The following is a 27,716-nucleotide window of genomic DNA, read 5'->3' on the forward strand; positions in this document are numbered from 1 at the left end:
CATAGTTATTTCTCTAGATAAAAGATTTTGGAGCAAGGTTGTTGACTGATATTTAATGGAGTGTATGACTATTATAAATTCCTATGTTAACACTTGGACTGCTCTGAAACTCAAACTTTCAAATCAGTAGCGCTCTTCTCAGTTGGAATTACAGAAGTATGTAGGCCAGAGCTACTATGCTTATAACATTCATTTGTTTTTACAGGTGCAAAGGGCCAGGTCTTGAAGGCTGTCCAAATGGGTGAGTATTTCATCTGCTACAATTAATGGCAGAGCTGGAAAGAATGTGTGTGTGTGTTTACATTTTCATACTGGACACTGCAAGGCTAGGACTAAAGTCTTCAGCTGTTTTCAGGGAAGTGACAGACTAGAGCAGATTTAGAGGTATAAAAAATATTTAAAGAACTGAGAAATATTGCTACTGGGGCAAGACTTTCAAAGTCTTGTTCTGCCTACATTTTTTGTCAAGGCAAGACCAGGGATCTGTTACTGAAGAATAAAAGGAGGGGATGGAAAAAGAAAGGATTAAGGGCAGAGAGAGAGATGTTTGGGAGTGATATAGTTGCCTGTGTTATAGGACATTCAGAGATGCAGAGGGTCTGTGATCTGTACATCTCCAAATATTGTGTGCCCAGATGGATGCTCATTCATCACACACAGACTAGATCTTATATCACACTATTTGGCTTCATGATGTGCTTGAGGTCATGCAACAAGCAAACAGTCTTCTCTGACTGAGAGAAAGGGATTTAGTTTCTAGCCACAAAGTCATCCTATGGCAAGATAAATTCAGCCTAGAAGTACTGTTAATAAGTGACTGCATTTAATAGTAATCCCTGGGACAACTTAGAAGAATGCTGGGAAAAATCTCTAAGGACAGACCAAAAAACAACCTTGGAAAATAGGTTTTTCTTTTCAACTTAAATTTGCGATTACCCATGCTCTAATGAAGAGGCAGCAATTTTGTATACAGTGGGGATGGTACACAATACCTGGGTTCAGACATTTGGACTTCTAAGGAAGACAGATAATCTGACATTCACTGTGACCCATACAACATCCTTCCTCCCCCCACCAATAATGGGAGGGGACGTCAGCTGCATTGCTGGTATCACAACTGCATATGCCTTTCTGAGAGGCCTTCTCTCGACATGCGTCGTGTCTCTGATCACACGAGGGCTTCCCACAGCTGGTACACACAGGCAGCAGAGATTTGATGCTCCTGTGCTTGGTGGGTTTGTCGGAGGAAGGAGAAATCCCCTCACATAAGCTGTGAGGATCAGTTCCAATTATGAATTTGAGGGAAGTACGAAGACTAGATGGAAATTAAGCACCACTTTGAACAAATTACTGGATGAGGGACTTAAAAATACAGGTGCCCGAGAAATCTGAAAGGTCAAATAGGCTTACGTGGGTGTCCGGAGTCTGTGTTGGATCAAAACGTAAGGCTTCCTACAACTTCTGTAGGGCTTCTTTAAAATCAAACACCTAAGAATTCTTTTCTCTCTCTGCATCCCCTCCTGTGCTGCAGCTCCAAGATCCCCTCCATCGCAGCCGGTGTTGTTGGAGGCCTCCTGTGCCTGGTGGTGGTGGGACTGGGCATCGGTCTGTACCTGCGCAGACGCCACATTGTCCGGAAGCGCACCCTGCGCCGGCTGCTGCAGGAGAGGGAGGTGAGCACTGCCAGCACCCCTGCTTCATCTGGGGCAGTGGGCGTCCTCCTCCTTGTGCCAGAGGATTACAGCACCCTGCATCTGCCTTGTAGCTCAGCAATCCCTTGGGATGGGAAAGGTGCCAGCTGACACGCTGCTCAAGAAAGAAGTGGCGTGCACCTAACACCTTCTCAGTCTCAAATCTGATCCCCCTGCATGTAATTTGCAAAATATTTAAGGGATTTGGATGTCTCAATCCCAAAGAAAGTCATTGAGACTGTCTGCTCAGAAAAAACTGCACTTTCTGGTTGAGGTGCAGTGTGTTTGCTGATCCATACTACCTTCCTGTTTAGATCTTCAGCCTCAAGTCGTGTCACAAGCCTTAAGGCTCCTGTGGCAGCTTGGGGTACCTTTAAAAATTTTACCGCCTTGATCAGGTGCATGCCTGATCCTGTGGAAAAAAAAAGAAAAAAGAGAGGAGGGAAAGCAATTGAGGAAGTGTTTGTGTCTTGTCTTTGGTTTGTTTTTAGCACAAAAAGCCCATAAAGCCATCGAAGTGAATGGTTCACTCTCCTGGGCATGAAGAAGGTTTTGCTTTTTGGATTTTGCGTGGCTTTGGGTGCATTACAGCATCACACTCTGGATACCTCATATACAGCAAAATTCCTAATCCTGGGTGGAAGCTGCTATTTTGTAGTTAGACTTCTTCTCTTTCTTGTCCAGTTCTAGTAAATTAGCCAAGTGTTTTTAACATCATGCTAAAATCCCAGCTGCAGCTTCTTTCTTTTTGTACTTGCCAGCTTTGCAGAGTCAGCTGCTAATATCTGGGGAAAAAAAAAAAAAAAGGAAAGAAAAAACCAATCTAGCTTGTTTTTCATTGCACTGTGAAACTATATTTTACATACTGCTGTATTCTGCAGTTGTGATAGTAGAGTTCAATTTGTGCTCAGGTCATATTGTATCCTCTGGACTCCTCAAAATGAGGATATTTCATCACAACAGAGCCACTGCTGGTCTTCTAAAATCACATTGAATCTAGCTAAATATGGTTTTATTCTTAAAAAACACTAAGGAAAAAGCTGACTTATGCATCATAAAAGCATTAAATATCTTCAGAGGACATTACCTCTGTTTGCAGTAAGGCTGAGATAAAGTTTTGAAAAAATCAATAGGCAATTCAACATCCTTATTTTGAGGAAAAAAAATCACTGTCAGAGTTTCAATTGCTGCTTGTATACTGCATGGTCTGGGGGAACCACTGATACCTCGGGAATTTTATTAAAAAATTAAACAAGAGCAGACATGAAAGGTTGCAAGTGATTCTTGCCCATTATTTTAAACATTTAAATAATTTATTCACAAGTTCAAAACAAAAATAATCTCCTTTTACATCTGTGGTAATTACATTATTTTTCATGCTACATGTTTCAAGGCTTTGAAGTCATAAGCCTCCATTTGAGAAGAGCTATTCCTTCATTCTGCTTCAAAATGGCAGTTGCCACTCCGTGCTTGATTTTTGGAGCAGGTATTTATTCCTGCAAGTCAGAGCAGAGCTATCCTCCTGAAAACTTCAGATGGAATCAAATGTTCATTATTTTAAAGGAAGGATTTATTTGCTTCCACAAAGTGTTCAGCCTTCTAGATTGTATAGCCTTCTAGACTGTGTAACCTTCTAACATCATCTTCTCTCTGCACCAGCTTGTTGAACCACTGACACCCAGTGGGGAGGCACCAAACCAGGCTCATCTGAGAATTTTAAAGGAAACAGAATTTAAAAAGGTCAAGGTTTTAGGTTCTGGAGCTTTTGGCACTGTTTATAAGGTAAGAGCACCATGTTTCTATTCCCCTTTTCATCCTGCTCCCTCCTGCAGAAGCAACCTAAGCAAATGAGAACTGGGAACTTCAATCATTGCGTAGATTATTTTTTTTAACTAGATTTTATAGCACATATCTATCTATTGAAGGGTAGAGAGATTACTCAATCATCATTAGTTTTGTTAGAAACTGGGTAACAGGAGAAGATTTACATAAAACATTGCCAAAGCCATACTGCTGAACCTGGAGAACAAAGATCTTGACTTGAAAACTACCACAGTCAAATACACCCCATTGTGAATATTAAGAAGAAAAAGAAATGCACTTTGGTTAACCTAGTGCAAAGCCATTTTTCTGTGTCATCTGGGATCTTTTTATAATTTTCAATCATTCTTCCATTAGAATTGATTTGGATGTGTGAAACTGTCTGCACACCTTCAGTTGTGTAGATTCACAAGTTATTTTTTCTCTTGGTGTTCCTTTATCCTTTGTGCTTCTTCATCAGGTTCCACTTTTCTGTGCTCCTCCTTTTATTCAGGATATGTGTTTCAGGCTTTTCCATTAACTGTAGGTTCCTATATTTCTTTATAAAGCTCTGTATTCTGAATCAGGCTTCCAGCTATGATTAGGAACTTCAGGGGCCCAAAAAGATGTGCACCTGCACTGCTGGGGATTTCAGCAGCATGTCCTCACAGTGCCACGCTGCTGACCTGCCACTTTAATGGTCTCCTGACACCATAGGTGTAGAGCACTGCACCAGTGGGATACAGATTTCCCTGCCACTGCATGTGTATAGGACTGTTTTATTTGTACAGTATAGGTGCCCTCTGGATTTTAATGAGAAAATGCTAATTATTTTCGTCTCATGATTTATAAATTGGAAGTGGCAAGGTTTTGCATGTGCAGTTGCTGTGATGCTCTAATTAGTTATATTCCCATCCACGAAAGTTGCTCTTTATGCATATCTTGGACTATTTACACAGACATACTAATGAACATATTTTTTCAAGAAAATATGGTAGAGCTGACTGAAAAAGAAGTACCATCCCATTAACAGGAATTTGGTAATACCCACAAGACACATTTTTTGCATATTTTTGTTCTCTGCCATGTCTTTCCACTGCTCAGAATATTTAGTTTGCTCAGAAGATGTAAAATATATATGTAACTGTGAGAATTAACCTGTTGGGTATGAGACTGAATAACCCTTTGTACTTATTTTTGGTAGGGACTTTGGATCCCAGAAGGAGAGAAGGTTAAAATTCCTGTTGCTATTAAAGAGTTGAGAGAGGCTACATCACCAAAAGCCAACAAGGAAATACTTGATGTGAGTTTTCATGTTTGTTTTCTCAAGTTGTCAGTGGTCTGTGGATTTTCTTCTCTAACAATGAGAGGTGTTTCAGGATTTTGTGCGGGAAGAAGTATTTTGCATCCTAAACTCAATTTGCCATCTAGAAGTTCTGCACTTTGCAGCCTAGTCTGAAATGTTTTTGTGTCTCTCATTAACCCAATCCAAATACAGATTTTATACTTGTGGGGTAGCACTTAAGGAGTGGTCAGGACCATACATTTGCAACTAATTTTTTTTCATTAGGCTGATATTTCAGGCCTTAAGCTGTAGCATTCATTGTGATTATGATGGTACAACTAAACCAAATAACAAGAGACCTGATGATTTATGAATCCTGTGGACTGTCATACCAGGGGAATCCGACTGTTTAATTAAAACAAAGCATCGCGAAGGCCCGAGGCGGGTGTTGACGCGATGTGATTTCTGCCCAGTGCTCTGAATGTCAAAGTGAAGAAATTCAATGAAGCGCGGGTAAATGGCGGGAGTACCTATGTTGACCCAACACTCTCTAGTAAAACATTCATGCGCTGATCTATTTGAACGCTAAATCCTAGCGAGAGGGCCTAAATCTCGCACGTTATCCAGTGAGAGGGCTGATATTCCTTGCACTGTTGTCAAGTGAGAGGGCACTCATGGTGGACGGACCTCTGAGGTACCAGGACCAGCTTGCGGTGAATCCGTGCAACCGTAGCGGCAGGGCTCACATGCACTAAAGTCCCCAATCCCAGGGTGACAACACACCCGTTAAAGGTGCGGGGCCGCCGGAGGTGGATTGGGGCCCCACCTCTCGGGAGACGCGTGGTCTCCCCGGCGCTGTCGGAGAAGAAGGTCGTTGGCATAGTTAGAGGGCACTCCTATGAAAGGACCACTCCGTCAGAAAGAGGCCTTCGGGTCTCGGGTGCGAGCATTCATGCCGTTACGGGGTCATGACACTGGGGCTCGAGGAACCATCCATCCAGGCACAACCACGAGATGAAGTCTAGGTTTCCATGGGGCATGCCATCCTTATACTGGACTTGACAGGTGGACGGTCCACCTTTACTTAGCCCGGAAGAGGGACATATATATTTATATATATATGTGTTCGAAAAATAGTTGCGTGATTAAATAGGATTAAATTAACTATAAATCCAAAATACTATTTTAAAATCCCAGCTGTCTGATTTCTCTGCCATAGAATGCAAGAAATTATCTCACTTTCTGAAAGAAGCTTGAGATTTCTATTTTATTGTTTGCATATAACTCATCCCTTCGGAAAACAGGAGGAAAGGCTATGGGACACTGATTCAGGAGTTGATAAATGGCTGAGTTTACAACAAGAGAGTCAGAGTCCTAAATACGAAGTTTCCTGAAGTTGGAATTGATGAAAATCTTAACTAGATCCAAAGCCATGAAACATGCAGCACCAAGGATATATAAATTTCTGTATAAGAAAAGGAGAATCCTGAGTGAGGAGAGAAGCACTCAGTTCAGTGTAGCTTCAGATTTCCTTTGCTGTGGTTCAGTCCTAAGCAACAAGAAGAGTGTATCTGTCCATCTTTCTGTCCTGTCCCTGGTATGTCCCAAATGGACCTGTTTGTCTGGAGCTGATGGTGTTGTTAATCAAACACACAAGTCCTTCAGCCATGGGAAAAATTGTGGATTTTTTTTTTTTTTTGTAAGGACTGAATTTAGAAGGAGTTGGTTTTTTTTTTTTAAATTCAGTTTTTGCCACCAAATGACACCTCAGGTAGGAAGGTTCATCTCAGATGGGCGAGGCTGGTGAAGATCTTAACAAAAAGCCGATCCTTGTAGTGAGAGGTCTCAGGATAAACCTCTGTGAACAAACCACCACTTGCACCTCTGATGATTATAAAGCTCACTGGATTTTTTAAGTCACCCTGAATAAACAGTGTTATTACATTACTCTGCTTCAACAGATTGTGTATTATGCACCATATGATTTGATAGGCATATTGCAGCAGTGCAGAAAAATAGGTGGTCAGTTCAGGAAGCAATATCCATTCTGGTTTTAGTTTAGTTAGACTCCAGACAAGATGCAGCCCTTCTCCAGGTCCCTACCTGTGTGACTCTCATTCCTGCCCCTCACCTGCCTGTGATCCCTCCCTTCACTGGCATTCCCTGCACTGAGGAGCTGACAGAGATGCTGCTCAGCTGCTTGCCCTGACCTCTGCCCCACATTTTGCTCTTCACAGTGATAAGGAGCATAACAGTGTTCACAAGAGATGCTTTGGACTCAGCTGCACTAAATTCCTGAAGGCATGTGTCCTGAAGGAAGGGTTGATCAACAAGCCTACAATACTTCATCCTTCCTTCAGCAGATCAAGATCACTAGACAGGGCAGTAGGTGCAGGGGCTATGTGCTCTTCAGTGGTATTGAAGTGTTTTCTCTTCTAAAAAAAATTTTTGTAGCAAATCCCCACATTATCTTTTCCTTTGAATTAGGATGCTTAACAAAAAGCTCTTGCTTTTTCAATCCTGATAATTTTTAGATCATTTTGTTAGTGGAACTCTGTATTTCAGAACTAAATTTTAAAAAACGCAAAACTTGTGAAAGAAGTCAGAGGTATGACTCCAAAAGCACTTCTTGAAGCAGATTTTTGCTACACAACCAATTTTCCAAGGTCACTGGAACCTCAAAGATAATAATGCCTAATTAAAGATAATTTGTCTTACAGAATCACACTAGGTATAGAACAAGCACAGCAGCTTTAGCTCTTATAATCCAGGCAAGCTCTGGCTGACTTCATTAGGACGGGGTTAATTCAGAAAGTTGTTGTTAAATACCAAGCATACTTGGAGCAGGTCAGAGCCACCCGAAGAGATTTCCAAGATAAACAGTTGAAACAAAGACCCACTTTAATGTCTTGGGCTACTTAGAAGGACCCACAATCACACAATAGCCCTGTTCTGCTTTCTGCAAGGAGGAGGCAGTGACCTATTTTCCTTTGCAGTATCAAATGGAAGAGGCAGTGTCAACACTTGGACGCTCTTGGGAAGCTGTGTGGCCTGAACGCCCACCGTGCTCCTGCAGCATCCCAGTGCTCAGCCTGGGTCAGCCCTGTGCGGGCTGTGTGGCAGTGAGAACAGCTCCTACTCTGCAGTCTTCCCCCCACCCTGCTCTGCCAAAATTAATACAATGTGGATCTGAATCCCAGCAGGAAGCAAGGCATCCGTCATCATTACAATGGCTTAGTTTGGAAGCGTAGGGAAATGAAGTTGTTTTGATCTCTGTTTTTGTCTGAGTATTGGAGAACAAATTTGCAAGAATCTCTAAACAATGACAAGTATATACAAACTGAACAACACATTGTGTTCCTGCTTTATCTTTCCATAAGCTAGCCCACACAATCAGTGCTATCCATTGCAGAGGGATGTTTTTCAATGGTGTGCCCACATCATGCTGTAGGTTGATGAACTCTTACCTGGAGATCCTATTTAACCTGTTTGCCTGGAGGCCATTTTTATCCTGAGGGCTCCAAAACAAGGATACTAAATGCAGAACTAGTACCTCAAAAGAGGCTGCATTACATCATGATTTGCTTAGGCTGGCACATTAGGCAACAACACAGAGGCCAGAAAGTATTGCTTAAGAATTGGGATTGCTTATTTCTTGAACGTCATTGCCTTAATAACTTTGTTTAATAATAGTTTCTCACCAGCTATGGAGTTGCGTGACATCTGTGGAACACTTGCTAGATGATGAGTAAAGTGCTATGGTATTTATTTTCTTAAGCTCTTAGAAAGAGCAGATTTGCTCTTTCCTTTGCACCATTTGTGTCTTCACTATGGTTTTAGACTTTGGGGGACTGCTAGCCTGAATTGCCAAGGAGTGATTAGTAGGTGTTACTTCAGATGCTGAATCAAGATGCTGACCTGCTCACTGAATGGAAAAATTCCCTTTTGTTTCCCCTTGTGTTGCTTTTCAATCAAATCAGTTTTATAATATCTAAAAGTGACATACTGTAAATCAGACACAAAGCTAGTTAAACAAACCAAACAACTGCAGCTCTAATTTTTTCCCCAACTGGAATCCAATCTTTGAGTGTAAATAGAGATCTCAAATTTCAATCCGTAAGTATTTTTGCAAACAAAAACCATGGGATCAGGATTTTTAACCCCATGGCCATTTTAAGTAATGTATTTGAACCAGCCTCTGAAGGGGTCTTTCCCTTCCCACAGAAGAGCAAAAGAAGAGGAGGCATCTTAGGTGTTGTAGATAGGTACATAAAGCTACACAGAGAGTACCAACAGTTGAAAGAAGAGTTTTTCACGTATTTATGAAACTAAGCCCCAAAATTCCAGTTGACCAAAGGGTCTGGAATGCTGTAATTCGTGCTTCCCTTATTCCAAGTACCTTCCTGGTATAATTTACATTGCTATATAAGTCTAAAACAGCTTTTCCAATTGAGAGCAGTATTTTCACTGTTATTACTTAAAGACAAGCGTTAGAGCTTCTAAAGCAGTGAATTGATTATTAATCTATTTGGTTTGACATGGACTGAAGAACAGCATGGTCAAGAAGAACATGGTCTCTTAAAGAATGAGATTGTCAGTCAGTTCTAGATGACAACTTTGTCATTCTGGGTTAGTACAATCTTGACAGGGGGGCAGAATTCTCAAAAATACTGATTTCCAGTCAATTTCATTGAAAGGTCTGTGGGAAAAGCCATATGACACATATTCATAAAATGTGTTGCTCTTGCAATTAGATGCTCAAAATGATGAAATCCTATCAGCTTCCAGGTTGGTGTTCAATTTATTATTTTATTAAAGCTTGGTCTATAAGCTTTAATCTCCCAGGATTTTATGTCCAATGTTTGCTTGGTGTACAGTAGTGAGAGACTGGCTCTTCGTGGCATGTCAGTGATGATTTGGTGTTCAAAATCTGGACATTTCACTGAATGGAAAATAATTGGTCCACAGGGTGGGAAATACGTGTATTTTGTATGTGATATTAAACACAGAGTTCGCATATACTATTTTAGCAACTTCTTGGATGACTAACTTATTTTAAACTGCATCCAAATATTCATGCCAAAGGGAGTGCTTCACATTTCTTTTTTTTTGCCTTTCTTCTCAGGAAGCTTATGTGATGGCTAGTGTTGACAATCCTCATGTGTGTCGCTTGTTGGGAATCTGCCTCACTTCAACTGTTCAGCTGATCACACAGCTGATGCCTTACGGCTGCCTCCTGGATTACATCCGAGAGCACAAGGACAACATTGGCTCTCAGTACCTCCTCAACTGGTGTGTGCAGATTGCCAAGGTAAGCAGACCAGAACTCCAGATCAGCTAAAACTCAGAGATCTGACAGCATGTAATGTGTTTATTTAATTACCTGTCTCTGCAAATCTTTCTGTCTCACCACCTGGATCCTAGATATCTTATACATGGCAGTAAGCGGATACTTTTTCTTGAACAATTTACTATTTTCATGCTGTTGAGGTAACCTTAACTATTCTTCAAAATGCTTCTAGGCAGCGTATTATTATCACCTAGACATTTATGTCCCAAACCAAACACCCAGTATTGAAATGATAATGTGATGCAGCACAGGCTGCAGGGAAGGCAATAAAACGTATCAATTCCCATAGCAAAGTGCTGCTTCCATCAGTGGATTTCTTTGGGCTATGTCACAGGACAGTGATGTTGAATACATATTCTTGTGTGCCTTGGAGAGTTTGATGCTGAAATGTCTGAGGCCAGGGATCGAAGCTGCTGACTACTGAATACCAGCTACTACGTCCTTGCTAAGGCTGGCTTTCACCAAAAGGCATTCAGGCACCTCAGAGCTACTCTGTAATTCATGAGTGCTGAGCTAGGGTCTGTAATCTAATTGCAATGGCCATAAAAGACTCATTATCACACCTGGTACTGTTTGCCAAAGAGCAGCAAAGGAACAGCAATACAGCCTCTAGCCCTTAGCAGCAAAATGCTGTATTTGGATGGTGGTTAGCCATTTGCAAGCATGGAAGAACAAAGCAAAACCAGCAAAAAAATAACTGCAATTTGTTGGAGATCCATCATATGAAATAGCAGTGTCCACACAGCATGGTTGCTTTAATGCTGGTTTTTTCAGGAATGCTGGTCTGCAGGATAACCACACGCTTAAAAACTTACTAGTCCCTTGAGGTCTTGTGTACATCCCAGGCTTGCCCAGCCATAGTTTGCTTTTAGGAAACATGCTGAGGACCTCAGAAATGTATCCAGCAAATGTCTATAGAGCACATTTTTCATCTCAGCGTATGTACTTTTTTTACATTGCACTCCACAACAAGTGAAATCTAATTTATGTGTCCACCTGCAATGTGAGTTGCATTTTTTGTGACTTTTTGCAACTTTTGCTTTCTTGTTTAAAATCAATTACTGCTCTGTCCTGGTTTCAGTCTCTTTGGAGGATGAGCTGGAGGCCATATTTCCCTTCTTCTTCTTCTTCTTAATTTTTAAGGTGGCAAAATGTATCCCCAAATGGGTCCTTGGGGCATTGCTTGCCCGAAAGGTTGCCATTCACAATTGTTTGCTTTCGTTTGATTTTTTCATGGCAGTTTAACATTTGCCCGTAGCAACTTCTACCCTCGCCAGCAATGCCTGACCTTCAACATACTCCTTTGTGCTGCTCCACACTGAAGTTTTCCTCAAAGCACTCATAAATCTTATGAACAGCTTTTTCCCACCGATGTGTCTGGTGTTACTACTATGATAAAGTTATGTTAGATTTTTGAACGTTCTCTGACTCTTTAAAAATTTACTTGTGAGTGGGAAAAAAAATTGGAACAAATACCTGTCTGGTAATTAACCAGCAGGAGGCAAGTTCCCTGGGAAGCTTATTTTTGTTACTGTTTTCACAGCTTTGAAATAAGTTTTCTTTGCATCTTTTACAAACATTATCTTTTCCTGAGGTATGGAGTCCTCTCTTCCAGGCAAGATGTTATGACAGAGCATAAACGCTCCATGTGCAGAAACACTGTGAAGGAACTCTTTGAACACAACGGTGTCATGCTTAGTGATGAAAAATGGATCAAACTCCATGCCTGCACACAATTAAAGATCTGCTGAACTTTCTAAATGGGCAGTTCAACATCTTCAGTGTATGGTTATGCACGTGCATGAGTCTTCAGCCATCAGTGCCTTAAACAGCTTAGTGTGACACTGATATTCTGCCTTTCAGCAGCTCTGAGTCTTATTAGCCTCTGCAGCAAGTCAATTGTAGCTGAAAATTTTTTGTCCTTCTGGGGCTAGATTATGGAATTATTATTTTTTTTAAGATAATCTGTTTTCTGTCAGCAGCTCAGAAGTTTTGTTTCAAGAGCTCTGCTTCTTAAAGATCTATTTGTGTGATTCAGTGCACGCTCGTAGTGGCACCACGCCAGTTTGTTGGGGTGGCTTGTTTTGGCAACATTAGCAGTGCATGGGTGAAGTTCTGCTGAGGGACTTGGAAGGAGGATTTGATGGTGGTCCAGCTTAGAAGTGGGCTTAGGAAGCGGGTGGAGGACAGAAGGCAATTATTCTCTCCAGTCCTCTGCCATCACATCAACATCATCATTTTGGTGCTAACTTTGTAGGTTAAAAGTAATTTTTTTATCAATTATCTTCATAATAATCACAAGTGCATAAGCTACCACCAGCAGAAATGTATGGACTGGGAATAATAGGGGGGTTTGAAAAAATATTGCAGAAAACTTGGAAATCATTAACTTTTTGATTCCAGGTACCAAGAGACTGGTGTTGAGGGAAAAGGGAATAATCTCTGTGGTCAAAAACACAGCTGCTAAATTTATGCTTTAGAAGTCAAACCAGCACAATTAGTTATATTGTTCCTTGAGAAGCAGTCATACCAAAAAAGCATGTGTGCTGCAGCAAATCCAGCCTAATCATGGGAGGCAGTGAAACTGGAAGAACTTGCCTTTTTCAAAGAGGACTGGAAAATGGATGCAACTCTGAGTTCAGATTTAAATGTATTCCCCCCGCCCCCTTTTTTACCTTTGCAGTGGAGTGCCTCATTGTTAGCAGGGAGAAGGCAGAGTACACTGCCTGTAATAAAACACAGTGTGAGCAACTTTGAATGATTGTCTAAATACTCTCTGTAGGGTTGGTGTGTATGCTTAATGGCAGGGGATAGTTAAACTCTGTACTGTGCTCTCCTGAAGTCACTGGGTTTGCACACGTGCAGCCAAAAGATTTTGTCCCTTTATTTGTCAGTTCCATCCTGATTTTGTATTTCCTCAACTAAGTCCCAAACTAACCATACCCCCTGCTGCTATCCACTCTACTCACTACTGGCTCTTCTTCCTTCATCACTCCACCAGTGCCAGAACCCACAAGAAGGTTCCTGTGGGTAATAGTAACAGTGCAAGCACTCATACTCACCCTGCAATAAGCATCATGTAAATGGAGAGTGCAGGTGGCATAACTTACCGCGTGTTCATTGTGGTGTCTGTAGTTATCACAAAACAGCTGAAGTTTGGTGATTTGTGTGTCGGAGCTCCAAGTGCACAAGGCCTTACCAACAGAGTGTTACATTGCAGGGAATGAACTATTTGGAGGAACGGCGCCTGGTGCACCGTGACCTTGCTGCCAGGAACGTCCTTGTTAAGACTCCTCAACATGTGAAAATCACAGACTTTGGGCTGGCAAAGCTGCTCGGTGCAGACGAGAAGGAGTATCATGCTGAGGGAGGCAAGGTAAAGAACACTGCAGGACTAACTACTACGCGTTTGCCAGTGTTTGTGCTTGCACACAGGCTCAAAAAATGGGGGGAAAATAGAGAGTGTATTTTTCAAAGCTCTCAGCTGCCATCTCAGCGTGCTGCCTTTGAAGCCTGTGGAAGTCCTCTGAAAACAGCCAAAGCAGCATCAGGCCAGTGGGACTGCAGCGGGAGCAGAGGTAGTAGAGCAGCAAATGCTTTTGAAATTCCCACCCGGAATGTCTGGCAAAATTCATCAGTGTAGCCAACACCAATAAGACTGTGCAGTTTACAAAGAGAAAGGGAATGTTGTATATTCATAGCAGGTGAAAGACGTGTCAGACTTGGTTCAACATGCCTTAGGATTGTACTGTGTGCTGATGGAGGGAATGTGTCCTGCTGAGAAATTAAAGAGAAGCTGCTTGCAAATATTGCAGAGGCCATAAATAGAAACCATATGAGTGTAGATCAGTCATGTAGCCTAAGACTGGATTTGTGTCCTGTTCTCATAGAAAGCTAAAAAGCAGTTATTTGATTGTTAAAGATATTGTAAAACTGTTTAGTAAGAGATATTTCTGATATAGCTAGTATTCCACACATTTCCAGGTTCTTCATAATACATAAATATAATAAAGGGGGACTCAAAAGTTGCCTGTTCTACCAGTCAGATGGTTATGTTAAGGTTATGTGGATATTTTAGGGTTTTTGCTTTTGCAACCAAACTATTGATTTACACACCACCTGGTGGTAAATATCCCATGATGAATTATGGGTCAGCCCCTTAAAGATTCTTTGTGAATTTTCCTAGGTTCCTATTAAATGGATGGCATTGGAGTCAATTTTACACCGGATTTACACTCATCAAAGTGATGTCTGGAGTTATGGTGAGTTCAAAAGCAGTTACAATTATTGCAGATGGGATGGGAAATGTCAGCATTTGCTGGTGACTCTATACTGGCCTTTTTACTTTGTATTGTGGGAAGAACAAGAGATCAAATATATAAACACAGTGTCCAAATCATCTGTTCAACAAAGTAAAATCCCCATGAAACTGCATGTGAGTGAGGTGTAAGATGTTTCACAGAATATGTTTTAAGTAATGAGCACTCCCCTGAAAGTGGCTACAAGTAGGAGACTATCAGTCAGCGTCAATCAGTGTAACTCTGCTGAGGCCCAAAATGCTTATGTTTTCCTGGTATTGAGAGGACAATGCTAAAAGGGAAGCAGTGTGATAATCTCCTGAGAGAATTTATTTTGTGTTTGGTATAGTTCATAAAGTCAGCTTGAAAAAAGGAGCAGAAAGGAAACTTTTCAAAGCAACCTATTGCAAAATTTCCCCCCCACCTTGGGCTTTTATATTCCTGGAAAATCTTTAATGCAGATGGTCAGATCCAGTGTCCTTTTCGAAACAGTACAGCCTCTGTTCTTCTTAATCCCTTTATGTATCATGGCATCCAAAATCTTGTTTTATATCCTAAGCTACTAGACAATCACAACAGCTACGTCACAAGAGTCCATGGTATGTCAGCAAATGACACTTAGGCAGCTGGTTTACATATCTTTCAAAAACTGCTTTTGCTTGTCTCCAGAGAGATTGTTTTCAAACAAAAGACAACTTCCATTTTTAAAACCACTTGCTGGGTTGGAGTTGGGAGACAGTAACCTGCATTTCCTTTCTGTGGGGCCAGGAAGTTTGTGAAATGTTCAACACTAATATATCAGCTGAGATTAAAAAAAAAAAAAAAAAAAAAAAAAAAAAAAAAAAAAAAAAAAGGCAAGAACTTAAATGGAAGCAGGATGATTTCAAACTGTTTTATTAATCTCTCTATAAAATCATGGCAGAAAATGCTTTCTCTGGTTGGAGTTCTGGCAAAACAGTGTTTCCAGGGGACCTCTCTCTGCTTGCCACCTCGCCAAACCCAGGCTGAGAGTCTGAGCAGTCCAGCTCCTGGCAGTCTCTTTCATGATCTTCTCTTCCCACCCTGCAGGTGTGACAGTTTGGGAGCTGATGACATTTGGGTCCAAGCCGTATGAAGGGATCCCTGCCAGTGAGATCTCCTCTGTCCTGGAGAAGGGCGAGCGTTTGCCACAGCCCCCCATCTGTACCATCGACGTGTACATGATCATGGTCAAATGTGAGTTCACACTTGGGATTGTGGCTGTTCATCTAAGCTGAATAAGTAGCTCAGTTGCACTTTATGCTGTGTTCCTGGTAATGGCACAGAAACAGGGTTGTGTGAAAAGAGTGGTGACACCAGAGTGTGTTCCCACACTTAGAGCTTTACCTAGGAGCACGGGATATGGTTTCATGAGTCACTCATTCATCCAATTGATTTTGTCACCATTCACACCACTGACTGATACTGTCAATTATTTTATATGGTCAGGCAATATTAATTAGCATGACACCAACTACTTTGCTTGATACTCTGGTTTTGTATGTCTAGGAAATAAAATGAACACTGTCTTCTCCTCCAAGCTCCCCTTCAGTTCAGTAATGTGCTTTGCACTGTAATCACACAGGTGAATTATTACTAAAGGAGTGTCGAGGGAGCAGACATCATCATAAAGTCAGATACACTTGAGGATTCAGTGTTCCTTTTCAAATTTCTTCCTCATTTTTGGCTGGTCCCTTTTTGGCATGCAGCTGTTGCAGTATATTAGCTCAAAACTAGAGGGTTTCTGAAACAGTTTTTGGCCAGTTTAGGGTATGTCAAAGGGCTTCTGAACCTCAAACCCCCTTTCCATCTATATCATCTACTAAATGTCAGATGACTACCTGGCTTCCTGCGCATCTCTAGGCCATGACTGCCACATCCCTGCTCACTGCTGTGAGGATGTGATAAGCAGCCCACTAGATGGCATTTAAGACCTATTCACTGGAGCAACATGTACCTGTTCCTGAAACAGGAGCAACATTACCATGGACACAACATAGTGTAGCACTTTTGGGAAATCCTAGAGCACCCACATATTGCTGTGGTAGGACAAGCACCACACAAGCTGAGCCTGATCCTGTGTTCAGCAGGGCAACAGGAACTGCATCCAGAAGTGTGCACCTAGCCTGGGAGGAGCCCAGACCCCAAAGCAATGTCCTAGAAGCTCCTCCTCAGAGATTCTGAACCTTACTGACACCCCAGCCTCTGTCTTTCCTTAGAGTCAGTCCAGATATAGGAAGGAGGCGTTCTGCCAGGCACCTAATCCTAGTACCTGTTGTTTTTAAAACATAGCAAATAGAGTGTCCCCATCCTTTCCATGCCATTACACTGAATTTAAATGCAAGACTCTAAGGATCTGGGGTCTGAGCCTTTCTGCTGGCACAGGACTCAGCTGCACATCTTTTGCTGCTCTGGTCACCTCATGTTTGCAGGCTACAGTGCAGACCCTATTGAAGCTGTGCCATTTTATCAGAAGGAATTCGGGATTCCCAGTCACCTCTTTTATAATCAGAAAGTATAAGCTGAAATGTTCAAAGTTATTGCAAAATAATTACTATTTTTTTAATTTAAAAACTAATGTTTAAATATAGGCAACTTAGAGGTAAAGTCAGAAACAGTAGATTCTACTCCTGCAAGAACGGCGAACTCCCAAACGTTCCATTTTGTCTAATAGCAAGAAACATTTCTTTTTGAATTAGTGGGGAATCATATTTCTAGCATGGTAAATACTCACTGGAAATGATGAGATTTTGTCTAATGCAGATTTCAGAAGGCATATTACCACTTCATTTTTCCATTAATATAGATAGGCTGTTTCTTCTGAGTTCCTCTAGACACACTAAGCTTGACCTTTATTATTTTTAATTTTAAACACAAGAGTCTCTAGATCAGCTTATCTGTTAGTTGATTACAGAAAATGTTAGTTTCCTAATTAATATCACATGTAAAACCTCCAGTTTCTATATTTGAAATCTCTTCTAGCATTGATCCAAACTAATCTGTAAGGACTTACTTTTGTTGAAGTCAGTTTACTAATTAAATACAGCTTAGTTGCAGTAATCTTTCAATATGTCTCCAGTGAGGATGTTTTGAATTTTAGAAGACATCTGGTACACAGGGAGGCTTCTGCTGTAGGCTTCCCAGGACTTCATGAAGCACTCCAGTGACTGTCAGACAGTCAAATCCTGGTATCTCTGCAGGCATCCACTCTTGTCAGTTTGCTTCCTCTCCTTCAAGAGCTTTGTTCAAAGCAATCTAATTGGACTTATCCCTCAGGTGGGACCCACCTGCCCATGTGGAGACAGGCCAGCAGGAGAGGAGACAGTCTCAGCCTGAAGTTTTTCCAACATGGGGGTTTTATTTCCATCTTCCCAAAACTGCCAAGATCTGCATTTTAAATGCTGAAATTCACACCCATGGCTGGGGAATTAGCTTTTTATAGTGATCCCTTAAGGGTAGCTCCTTTCTTTGTTCCATGCATGGAACTGCTTTTTTGCTGTTATATTTTATTTTAGACTCTGTGTTTGATCACCAAAACAATTTTGTTTGTGCATCACTTTTCCTGCAGGCTGGATGATTGACGCAGACAGCCGTCCCAAGTTTCGTGAGCTGATAGCTGAATTTTCAAAAATGGCCCGTGACCCTCCACGCTATCTTGTTATACAGGTACCAACCACAGTGGTGGGAAGATGTCTGATGGGCATTTCATCTCAGGCCCAAAGTAACTAGTAATGCATAGGAGAACATATGATATCAATAAATGAAGGCCAGATTTATTGTTGCTTTCCAGGTTTTAACACATTCAGCTGGAGCCACAAACAAAATGTTAAGACTGATGACTGTTTTCTTAGTACTGGTCTCAGTCTAGGACGAGAAACAGTTCATACTGTACTCATGAGAGGAGAACAGAGCTTGATCCTCTTCAAAATGCAGTTATTTTACAGCAGTATGGACTGAGATTGCAGGCCTAAGTTCCCCTAAACTCTTGGTAAATTTGGTTATATACACAGATCTCTCTATGGGCCACTTTCTTAAGCATTGGACTTGCCTTGTGTGTCCCTTCCAACTCAGAATATTCTGTGAAGCTGTAAATCAAGGTTTTCTTAAATTACTCTCGTTAAATTACTTTGTCTCAGAGAGAAGGGGAGAATGAGGGCTGGAAAGGAGTCTGCAAGTCTTGTCTCATGCTGACTTTTTAACAGGGAGATGACAGGATGCACCTGCCCAGCCCTACGGACTCGAAGTTTTATCGCACCCTGATGGAAGAGGAGGACATGGAAGATATAGTGGATGCAGATGAGTACCTCGTGCCACACCAGGGCTTTTTCAACAGCCCTTCAACATCTCGCACTCCTCTATTGAGTTCATTGGTATGAAAATTTTCCACTGTGGAAACATGACATGAAATTTTAAGAGTGAACTGCTTCTCATAATGTCTGTATTTTCTTTCTCTGTCTTTTAAGAGTGCAACCAGCAACAACTCTGCTACAACCTGCATTGACAGGAATGGGGTAAGTAGAATGACCTTTAATAAGGGAGTAACTCCTTCTATGTGGATCAGCTTCTACAAATCAGTCCCTTTAATACTGTTTTTCTCTACTTTCACCCTAGCAGGGGCACCCTGTGCGGGAAGACAGCTTTGTCCAGAGGTATAGCTCAGACCCAACAGGTGCTTTCTTGGAGGACAGCATAGATGACAGCTTCCTACCAGCCCCAGGTAAGTACCTCTCCTGTTTTTCCATCCCATGGCCACTCATTCACAAGCTGTTTCCTTGCAAATATAATCATTCTCCATCCTTTTCTGTAGAAATGAAGCAATTCAAATGCTGTCTACCCTTTTGGCTCAGTAAATGGGAGTGGAAAAGTGTGCATATACCATTTTCCTAGCCTTTATCTGTCTGCTTCTGACCATTTCACATTTCAGTTCCCTCATGAGCCAGATTCCTTACGTTAGCCATGTGTGCCATCTAGGCAGGGAGTTTGTGTGTGTGGTTATATGTTTTAAGCTTTCTACATGAGAAAGTAGCATCTAAAACTTGGGGTTCATTTTTTTTTACCATTTCAACAACATAAAGAGCGTTATGGCTGTTTCATTGCTTTCAGAAGTCAATCCACAGATGGGAGTCCATGGTTTCACATGGACTTACAGTGTAGGTGGTCAGAGAGAGAGAGCCAGCGAGCACTGAGGGAGATGGGGCTGGATAATGCAGTGATGATGTTTTGTGTCCTTAAAAATTCCCAACCAACCGTTCCAAGAATATACCATAGCTAAAAAGGGTGAAAGGCCCTGCGAGGAATAGCATTGACGTGAAATGTGGAGTCGTTGTTACTGCCAGTCCTGTATTTTCTAGGCATTTTCCTCCTCTCTAAACATTTTTTCCAGGGAAACAGCTTCTGGCAGCTAACCTCCCAAATTGCCATTTCAGAACACTATCTGGGACACATCTACCCACACACCACTAAAATCAGCAGTAGCTATCTCACTGTCTCATGGTCCAAGCCATCTTTCTGCTGGTTGGCAAACAAAATTCTTGAAGGTTAACCTCAGGGCAGCATGTTTAGTGCCTCAGAGTGGCAGTCCCTGCCTTTGGCTCTTTTCCATTCTGGGAAATTCAGAGATGTGCCATGTGCAAAGAGCAAGTGGCAGCTGGCTTGAAACTAAATGTCAAGTGACACAAATGGCTGCATTAATTTTATTAATTTTATATCTTCCTTTTCATTCCTTCTCTCTCTCTCTCTCTTTTTTTTTTTTTTTTTTTTTTAATTCTAGAGTACGTAAACCAATTGATGCCCAAGAAAGCATCTGCCTCAGCAGTCCAGAATCCAATCTACAACAACTTCTCTCTCACAGCAAATTCAAAGGTCCCCACAGACTCCAGCTACCAGAATTCACACAGCACAGCTGTGGACAACCCTGAGTATCTCAACACCAACCAGTCTCCCCTGGACAAGACAGTCTTTGAGAGCTCTCCCTACTGGATCCAAGCAGGCAACCACCAAATAAATCTGGACAATCCAGACTACCAGCAGGACTTCTTACCGAAGGAAACCAAACCTAATGGTCTCTTGAAAGTTCCCGCAGCAGAAAACCCAGAGTACTTGAGGGTAGCAGCACCAAAAAGTGAATACATTGAAGCCTCAGCATGACCATAGAGAATTTCTTCTTGCAGCAAGACAAGCTGGATAAGTGAACTGTTGGCTGCTGCAAGAGTGGACTCTAGCTCAGAGCAAATGGCAACCACAATGCATCAAAAAGCACCTCTGCTTTGTAGCATGGGGCTTTGAAACTGGAAAGCCTGTCTGATGGTAGTTTGGGTCTTTCCTCGCCCATTTCCATGTAATAACTGAGGTCCAGAGCCTGTGCTTGGATGTATTTTGGGATGGAGCAGGATCTTCCTGGACTGAAGAAATATGGATGCATTCCTTTCATTTTCAAGTGATAGCATGGTAAAAAGCCACTCTGGGATGAACTTGAGAGCTGTACACATTGTACAGTCAAATTCCTTTCTACAGTCTGTATTTTTATAAATGTTTCTAACAGAATTTTTTGATCTTTTACAAGATCAGATGCTTGTACTGCTCATCTGCTAAGTGTTGCTCAGATCACCAGCAGGAAAAAGATTTATGTTCCAAATCTCCTGGAACTGAAACTGTTATTCCAAACCACCAGATTTTTTACAAATTGGCTCCATATACTGCCTTTTGGCCCAAAGGTGAGAAGTGCATCTGAGGGACATATGGGCAATTCTGCCCAGGGCAGTATGGAGTAGATTGGTCTGGGGAAAACTAGCACAGAGAGCAAAATGACACAATGCATCACCTGCTGACCACTACTGCTACAAACTGACAAGGGGAACATGCTTCCAAGTCACCTATACATGATTATAAAGTGCTCACTAGTCTGTTTTCTGATGGTCAAACCCAAAACTTTTTTTTTGTTCTGATCTCTTATGCAGCTGTCAAGTTGTCAAAATGCCTTTCTTCTTCAACAAAACTGTTAAAGATGTTGCCGTAACTGAAAAATGAAGTGTCAGATAATGTTTAACAGACTTCAATTAAATGTCAAGGGAATGCAAATAGTGGCAAATTAGAGCACTCACAAGACAGACTGGAAGAACTATACTAAGTTAAACTTGACTAAGGCAAGAAACACAGGTAGCTCTAGCTGAGCAGCTTTATTTCCCTTTTTAAAGGGGCTCAAAGCAGAAATAATTTTCCCTTATACATTTGGCAAAGAAAAAGGGTATCTAAGTAGTACACTTTACTCACTTCAAGGCAAAATACTGCCAGTTGTTCTCCCGTGCTGGAGCAGAGGCTGGGGCTGGTTACATATCCCTTTGGGGTTACTATCCTGGCAATGCAGGCGGAGCAGCGAGAATGGATTAAGGAAAGAAAGAATAATCTGGAATGATGGAAAATATTACCTCCCTCTTCTGAAGCACAGGGTTGCCTACTGCTTCCCTGAAATAGGCAGCATCATCTTCTGGTTATTAGCGTGGCTAGTAATAATAATAATAAGCAGGCAAGGCAAGGCTAAGATTTTGGCTTGATGGTATAAATCAGTCACAGCAGCGAAAGAAACTACTCTTTCCAGTGACCCATAAAATTATTCCATCACTAACATTTCTTATGAAAGTAGGAGTAAAGTGCCTAAAGTGTGAGTTTAGTCAGTCCTTTAGATGCATCCCACCAGCAGATTGGCAGTGCTGTTTTAATCAAACACTAGATCAGAAGAAAGCGAATTCTCATTTGGGGACAAAGGCCCTTAACTAGTTGAATGTTGACAACTTGCTTGAGGGTAGCATAAGCAGCTGACTTGGAGAGGATCTGTAGTCTATATTAAGTAGCAACAGTCAGATCTATGCTACTGCTGTGTTTTGAATACATCATTATGTGTTTCAGTTTAAGTATTGCATCTGAAGTCCAGGATCAAGCAGAAAATCCTTAGAGCACTGTTTTTACAGATTTACTGAAGAAAGGAGACCTTCAATCACGTGAAATGAGCCCTTTTTTAAGTAACATGCATTATTTGCAGTTTGTATGTTTGTATGTTATTAGCTCATGGGTCCCGCTGTAGTACAGGGTGGAGTGGCATATTGGGTCAGAATCCAGAGATTGTTCTGTTTGGTAGAGGTGTCTCACCATGCCCAAATCCCAGACACAGCAGTGTGTAAGATGCAATGTTTGACTTGGATTATCAGTGGTTAGTATTTAAAACAGTAACCAAAATTCAGTTCCCACGTCCAATTAGCGGCAGATTTCTCCTTGCATTCCTGGGAGCAGATTTGTTGTGCTGCTCTCACAAGTGTGCAACATGTGCGCACAGGCAGTGCTGCTTTTCCCCACCCACTGCCCTGGCAGAAATGCACATAAAACTAAAAAGATCTAAAAAAAGATCTTAACAGAATTCACAGATAATTTTTCAATTTGCTGAATCTGTTATGTCTCCAAGCAGAACACTAGAAAATCACAGTGCATATTCTCCTACAGAATCTTTCAAACAGTGCTGCACAAAGGAATTTACTGATTTTAATCTGTTTAATCTGTTAGCTAAAACAAGAAAGCCACTGAGAAATAGCAATCTCTATCACCTGCATTATGTAGCACAAATAGAGGTTAACATTTGCCCTTTTTAAACAACTCAGGAGGGATTCAGTAGCAATTCATTGCTAGAAACAAGGAGATTCAAGAGAATGTAGGACCACAAACTTTTGATACCAATGTAGATTCCAGATTGGTAGGATCAACTATATATTGTGAAGTATTTCTGGTAAATAGGCAACCTGCAAGCCATGATTTGTAAGTTGGCAGCTCAGTAATGATTCAAAAGCCAGCAAAAAATAAAAACTAGTTAGTGCCTGCAGGGGCACATACAGTGGCACTGGGAGCAGATGGAACTGTGCAACGACTGGCTGTGGCTGGAAGCACAGGTGCTATGCAGGGTGATGCTCACAGGGTAACAGAAAATAGCAATATGCCAAATAATTTCCACCAGGATTAAAAGGAAAAACCACAAACAAACAAACAAAAACCCCAACCAACCAACTAAAAAACCAACTACCAAGCAAGTAAGCAGCAGAAATGTCCTGGTGTTCCCACTGCAGCTCGCTGCACATTAAACAGCAAGGAGACCCCAGCAGACTGTAAGTGCTCATAGACGAGAACATGGTTGAGCTGCACAAATTAACATCCAGAAATAACTTGAAAGGTCAGCTGGAGGTGTGGGTAGAAAAGGCTGATTTTAAAGACATGGCTAAATAGGGAAATGTAGCATTCTGAAGCCTCCTCTAAAAGCTAACAGTCTTACCACTTGAGAAAGATAAAATTTCCCTTTTTACTGTATTTCTCGTGGCTGGCAAAATAAAACACAATTTAGTCCTTAGCATCTATCATAAAGCAGTAGTTATTACAGAACTCCTTTTGCAATAATAATTTAGGACTTTTAATAACTTCTAAGCATATGAAAATGTGAGTTAAGTCAAGAGTCTTCATCTTACTTTGATGTTTTCCAGTGATTGTGTGCAGTGTCAGTGCACTTGATTTCATTGTGGGCCTTGAGTTGTTTTCTTCTGCTGCAAAGGGAGTTGACCTGGGAAATTTTCTTCATGTTGTAATTGATTTTGTCGAGTAAATTTATCCAGATGCCAGGGGCCTGCTTTTGTTCCCAGCTGACTTACTTCAGTCAACACTGAAGTAAGCTTTTTTAGAGAGAGCATTGGAACTAGATGGTGGTTTCTGGAAAGCTTCGGGGTGATTCACCATCCCACCAATTTCACCACAACTTGAAGCCTGCCCTAGCATTAGAAAATGTCGTCCTGTGGTTTGTTTGAAATGCAGGGGCTTGTATAGGAAGAATAATGCCAGAGAAGGGCTGCAGCTGACCAATTCATACCTGACACAGCTGCTGAGTTTGAACAGAGACATCAGTGAGGGCACTGACTCTTCCTGCAGGTACAGGTGCTCCTGTCCTTGATCCCAGCTTGATGTGAAAGGGGTTGCAGAGATTGCCTGTGTGAAAACCAATGTACATGGCATTCATACTACAGGGGGTATCTCTTCTTTTCCCTGGGGGATGTAGTTGGAGTTACAACAATGTCACAAGACCCTAAACAGCTTGAAGAAGTATCACAAGATGCCTTGGTCTGTCTGTGGGTGCTCGAGGGTGCCAAGAAGATACTTTGCATTTCCAGACTAGCTCTCATTTTTCACATTCAGGGTTAAACATTTTCTGTTAGTATGACCACTGCCTCTCAAATGAGCAGTTACGGTACTCTGGTCATTGTTTCCCCCAAAGTTTCTCTGTGAAAAAACCCTTGAATCAGGACAAAGTATGAAAATGTACCTGTGTCCTCCTTGGTGGAACTGAATACTCATGAAATGTCACACACTGTGTATAACACTTAGTGAGAGTGCTTTGTAATGTTTTATTACCACTGGTTCAAATTTTTATCTTGGGATCCCATTTTCTAGCTTTCTTCTTGTAAGCATTCCCTCTTTGTTCTGACTTGCAACTTTAAAGGAGCCTTTTTAAATAATAAAGAAAATAGTAGAAAAAAATGTTTATACAAAAGGAAAACTTGATACCTTCCAGTAGCTTGTCAAATGGGCTGCATTAGGACCAAAGATGTAACGCCTTGTTTTCTTGCTTTAAAGGAATAAGGTATTGAACACCACTTCCACAGCCTCTTTTAATAAAGAGCTACAGAGCTCCACCCTTCATTTGGGGCGGAGCAGCGGGGTCAGACCTCCACAGAGCCAAGAGAGTTTGGCAGGAGGGTGAGGCCTGTCCATAGAAAACCAAACTGAATATCTGGACCATGTACCACTTCAGGGCCAAAACTATAACCTCTACTCTATATTGCACTTAATGCAATATCTAAACAGAGACACGGCCAAGAATAAAAGAAGCAAATGCCTGATATTTTGGCTCAGTATCAGGAAAAAATACAATGATGTGAAGATGAGATGATGAAATAACTTTTTTTTGTGTGAGGAAGTGTGTAGGCAGGCAGTGAGACTTTAAAACAGTAACACTTTTGGTTATGTATTACTTTAATTATGCAGGGGAGTTAAAATCACAGAGCTTCCATGATATGCTTTGCTTTCTGCCATGTCTCCTGCCTGCATTTGATGTCTGGTGTTAGGCAAATCGCCACCTCTATTACCATGGCCATGTGGACTGAGAATTGTGGGTTGGTGCAACCCCTTTTTTTTATGCAGGGAGAGAAAAGTGCAGTCATAGCTGGTGGTACCACAGGTAGTGGTCAAGCTAAGCCCTCAACAGCATCCAAAAATGGGTTTCCCAAGGGAAAAAACTGGTAACTGAAGATCTGCCTGGCAAAAGACACAGCACTTGTTGCACTGATGACGTCAGCAGTCAGAAGGCTGAACACCTACAGCCAAGATTTGGGGCTGGCGTTTCATCAACTTTGCTGTCATCTTCTAATGTGGTGCAGATGGGGCTGTCTGCGTGTGCGGCAGCACAGCCCCTGTGGTCTCTATCTCTCACTTTGAAGTAATGGATTTTTCTGATTAATAAGGTGAATACCAGAAATCAAAAATGCCTCTAACAACTGAACTGGTGGAAGATGTTGCTCCTACACAGCCAATACAGTACATAATTTCCAGTCAGGCTGGTATTTATCCAGACTCTTCTCCTTACCTCCCACAAGCTAGCTGGAGAGTGCGCATTTGCAACCACCATCAATGTTATCCTCATATTTTATTAAAGGGAATAATCAAAGTAGTTGTCTACAATGGTAGAAGGCTTGGCTCACATATCTACGTTGCTTTTTTAATCCTACATTCCTAATAGTGTTCTCCTTGAAATTAATGGGATGTTTAAATTGATTACACTGAGAGTATAAAAAAAGGCTAATGTTGAGTGATTTTTGAAAATCCCTCACAATAATCAGAGATCCTATGGATCCATTGCCCATTTTAGGCTGCTTTGTATTGATACAATCAACCGAATATAAGGTATGATGACTTGGTTTTAATAAACTGTCAAGCAATATATCCATAGATACAGATGGTACCCTCACAGCATTGTAAAGTTACTCAACTATGAAAGCACTATTTGTAAAATAAGAAACTCTTGACTTTTATATGGTTTAATGGTTTATACTGTTGATCAAAGATTGTTTGTATATGAGCGATGAAAAAATGAGGTGTATATTATTCTTTTTAATTGTTTTTAATTTTTGGAGGACTTTTATTGTAATACACTGTTGTATTTGGGGGGAACAAAAAGCAGTGGCTAGCTTGTAGCTTGTAGCCAGAGGAGAACTCACAGTAAGGGTTCTTTATTCATGGACTTAGCTTTTTTTTTTTTTTTTTTCTGGTAAAGTTTGTCACCTTGGGGATTTATCCAGAGCTTAGTGAAGCAAATAACAGCACTCTTTCCTCTCTTCGAGACTCTTTGGTTCTCTGCATGCACAGTACTGGAGTTTCATAATGTGAGCAATAATAACAGGCAAGCCTTGTGACCAGTGGAAGTGCAATATGAAAGCCCAGGTGCTGCTTAACAGGGCCCTAAAGAAAGATGCTCTTTTATGTGTCAGGTTCCCATTTCACTTCCTTTACAAGAGCAGAAGCAAAGTGAAAGCAATCCCACAAAAGCTGATCCATGTGGCATATGAAGCCATAGTGTTGCCTATTTCCAAAGTGCATAGCTAAGGCAAAATAAAGTCTCAACCAGAGTCACACTAGTGACTTAAATTGTTGTACTCTACTAGGCAGGAAGAGAAATTCTGTTAGCAAAAGATGCCAAATGAAGCCCCAGTGTACCCTGAGTATGAGTGTTTAATATCCAACTGGTGGAACATGTAGCAGACAAAGATTTAAGGAATTGCAGGGTCTTCAACATAGCAGAGCAAAATACACTGCATTGGCAAGACAGTAAAGAAGAGAGGAGCTGGAACTGTCAGTGTGCATTCAGCCTGGATAGGTCCCTGGTATCACAATTAGAAAATGAAATAATTTTTGTCTTTATAGATGAATTTTGTACACACACAGACAAAAAAGCCACAACAGCACCTTTCTTGTTTTCATCTTTCCATCCAGTCCCTTTCAGTATGTAGGCTGCATGTTTTACCAGCTCAATCTATTTTATGCAGAAATTATGTAGTCTTAATCTTCATTTTACTGTTTCTCAGAAATGTTTAATGAGTATTAATGCATGGTATTTTTATTTTAATAAAAGTAATTAAATAAATACTTGCTCTTTTGGCACATGAGTTCCTTCTCCCTGACTTCGAAATCAGCTGCCTTGA

The 27,716-nt window shown here is 41.3% G+C and overlaps 1 protein-coding gene across 1 annotated transcript in view; it reads left to right on the top strand.

Moving 5' to 3' along the window:
• The window catches only part of EGFR (epidermal growth factor receptor), a 161,496-nt gene extending 134,042 nt beyond the window's left edge, over positions 1-27,454 (top strand). Inside the window, exons 16-28 of the mRNA XM_066322696.1 lie at positions 206-241; positions 1,532-1,673; positions 3,351-3,473; positions 4,696-4,794; positions 9,902-10,087; positions 13,347-13,502; positions 14,313-14,388; positions 15,493-15,639; positions 18,011-18,108; positions 18,645-18,812; positions 18,906-18,953; positions 19,054-19,159; positions 20,213-27,454. Of these exons, the coding sequence (XP_066178793.1) occupies positions 206-241; positions 1,532-1,673; positions 3,351-3,473; positions 4,696-4,794; positions 9,902-10,087; positions 13,347-13,502; positions 14,313-14,388; positions 15,493-15,639; positions 18,011-18,108; positions 18,645-18,812; positions 18,906-18,953; positions 19,054-19,159; positions 20,213-20,589 (1,762 nt within the window). The 3' untranslated portion in view covers positions 20,590-27,454. The remainder of the gene's footprint in view (positions 1-205; positions 242-1,531; positions 1,674-3,350; positions 3,474-4,695; positions 4,795-9,901; positions 10,088-13,346; positions 13,503-14,312; positions 14,389-15,492; positions 15,640-18,010; positions 18,109-18,644; positions 18,813-18,905; positions 18,954-19,053; positions 19,160-20,212) is intronic.
• The last annotated feature ends 262 nt before the right edge of the window (positions 27,455-27,716 follow it).

The sequence above is a fragment of the Sylvia atricapilla genome, chromosome 1 (assembly GCF_009819655.1).
Source record: "Sylvia atricapilla isolate bSylAtr1 chromosome 1, bSylAtr1.pri, whole genome shotgun sequence".
In the NCBI taxonomy this organism is placed as follows: domain Eukaryota; kingdom Metazoa; phylum Chordata; class Aves; order Passeriformes; family Sylviidae; genus Sylvia; species Sylvia atricapilla.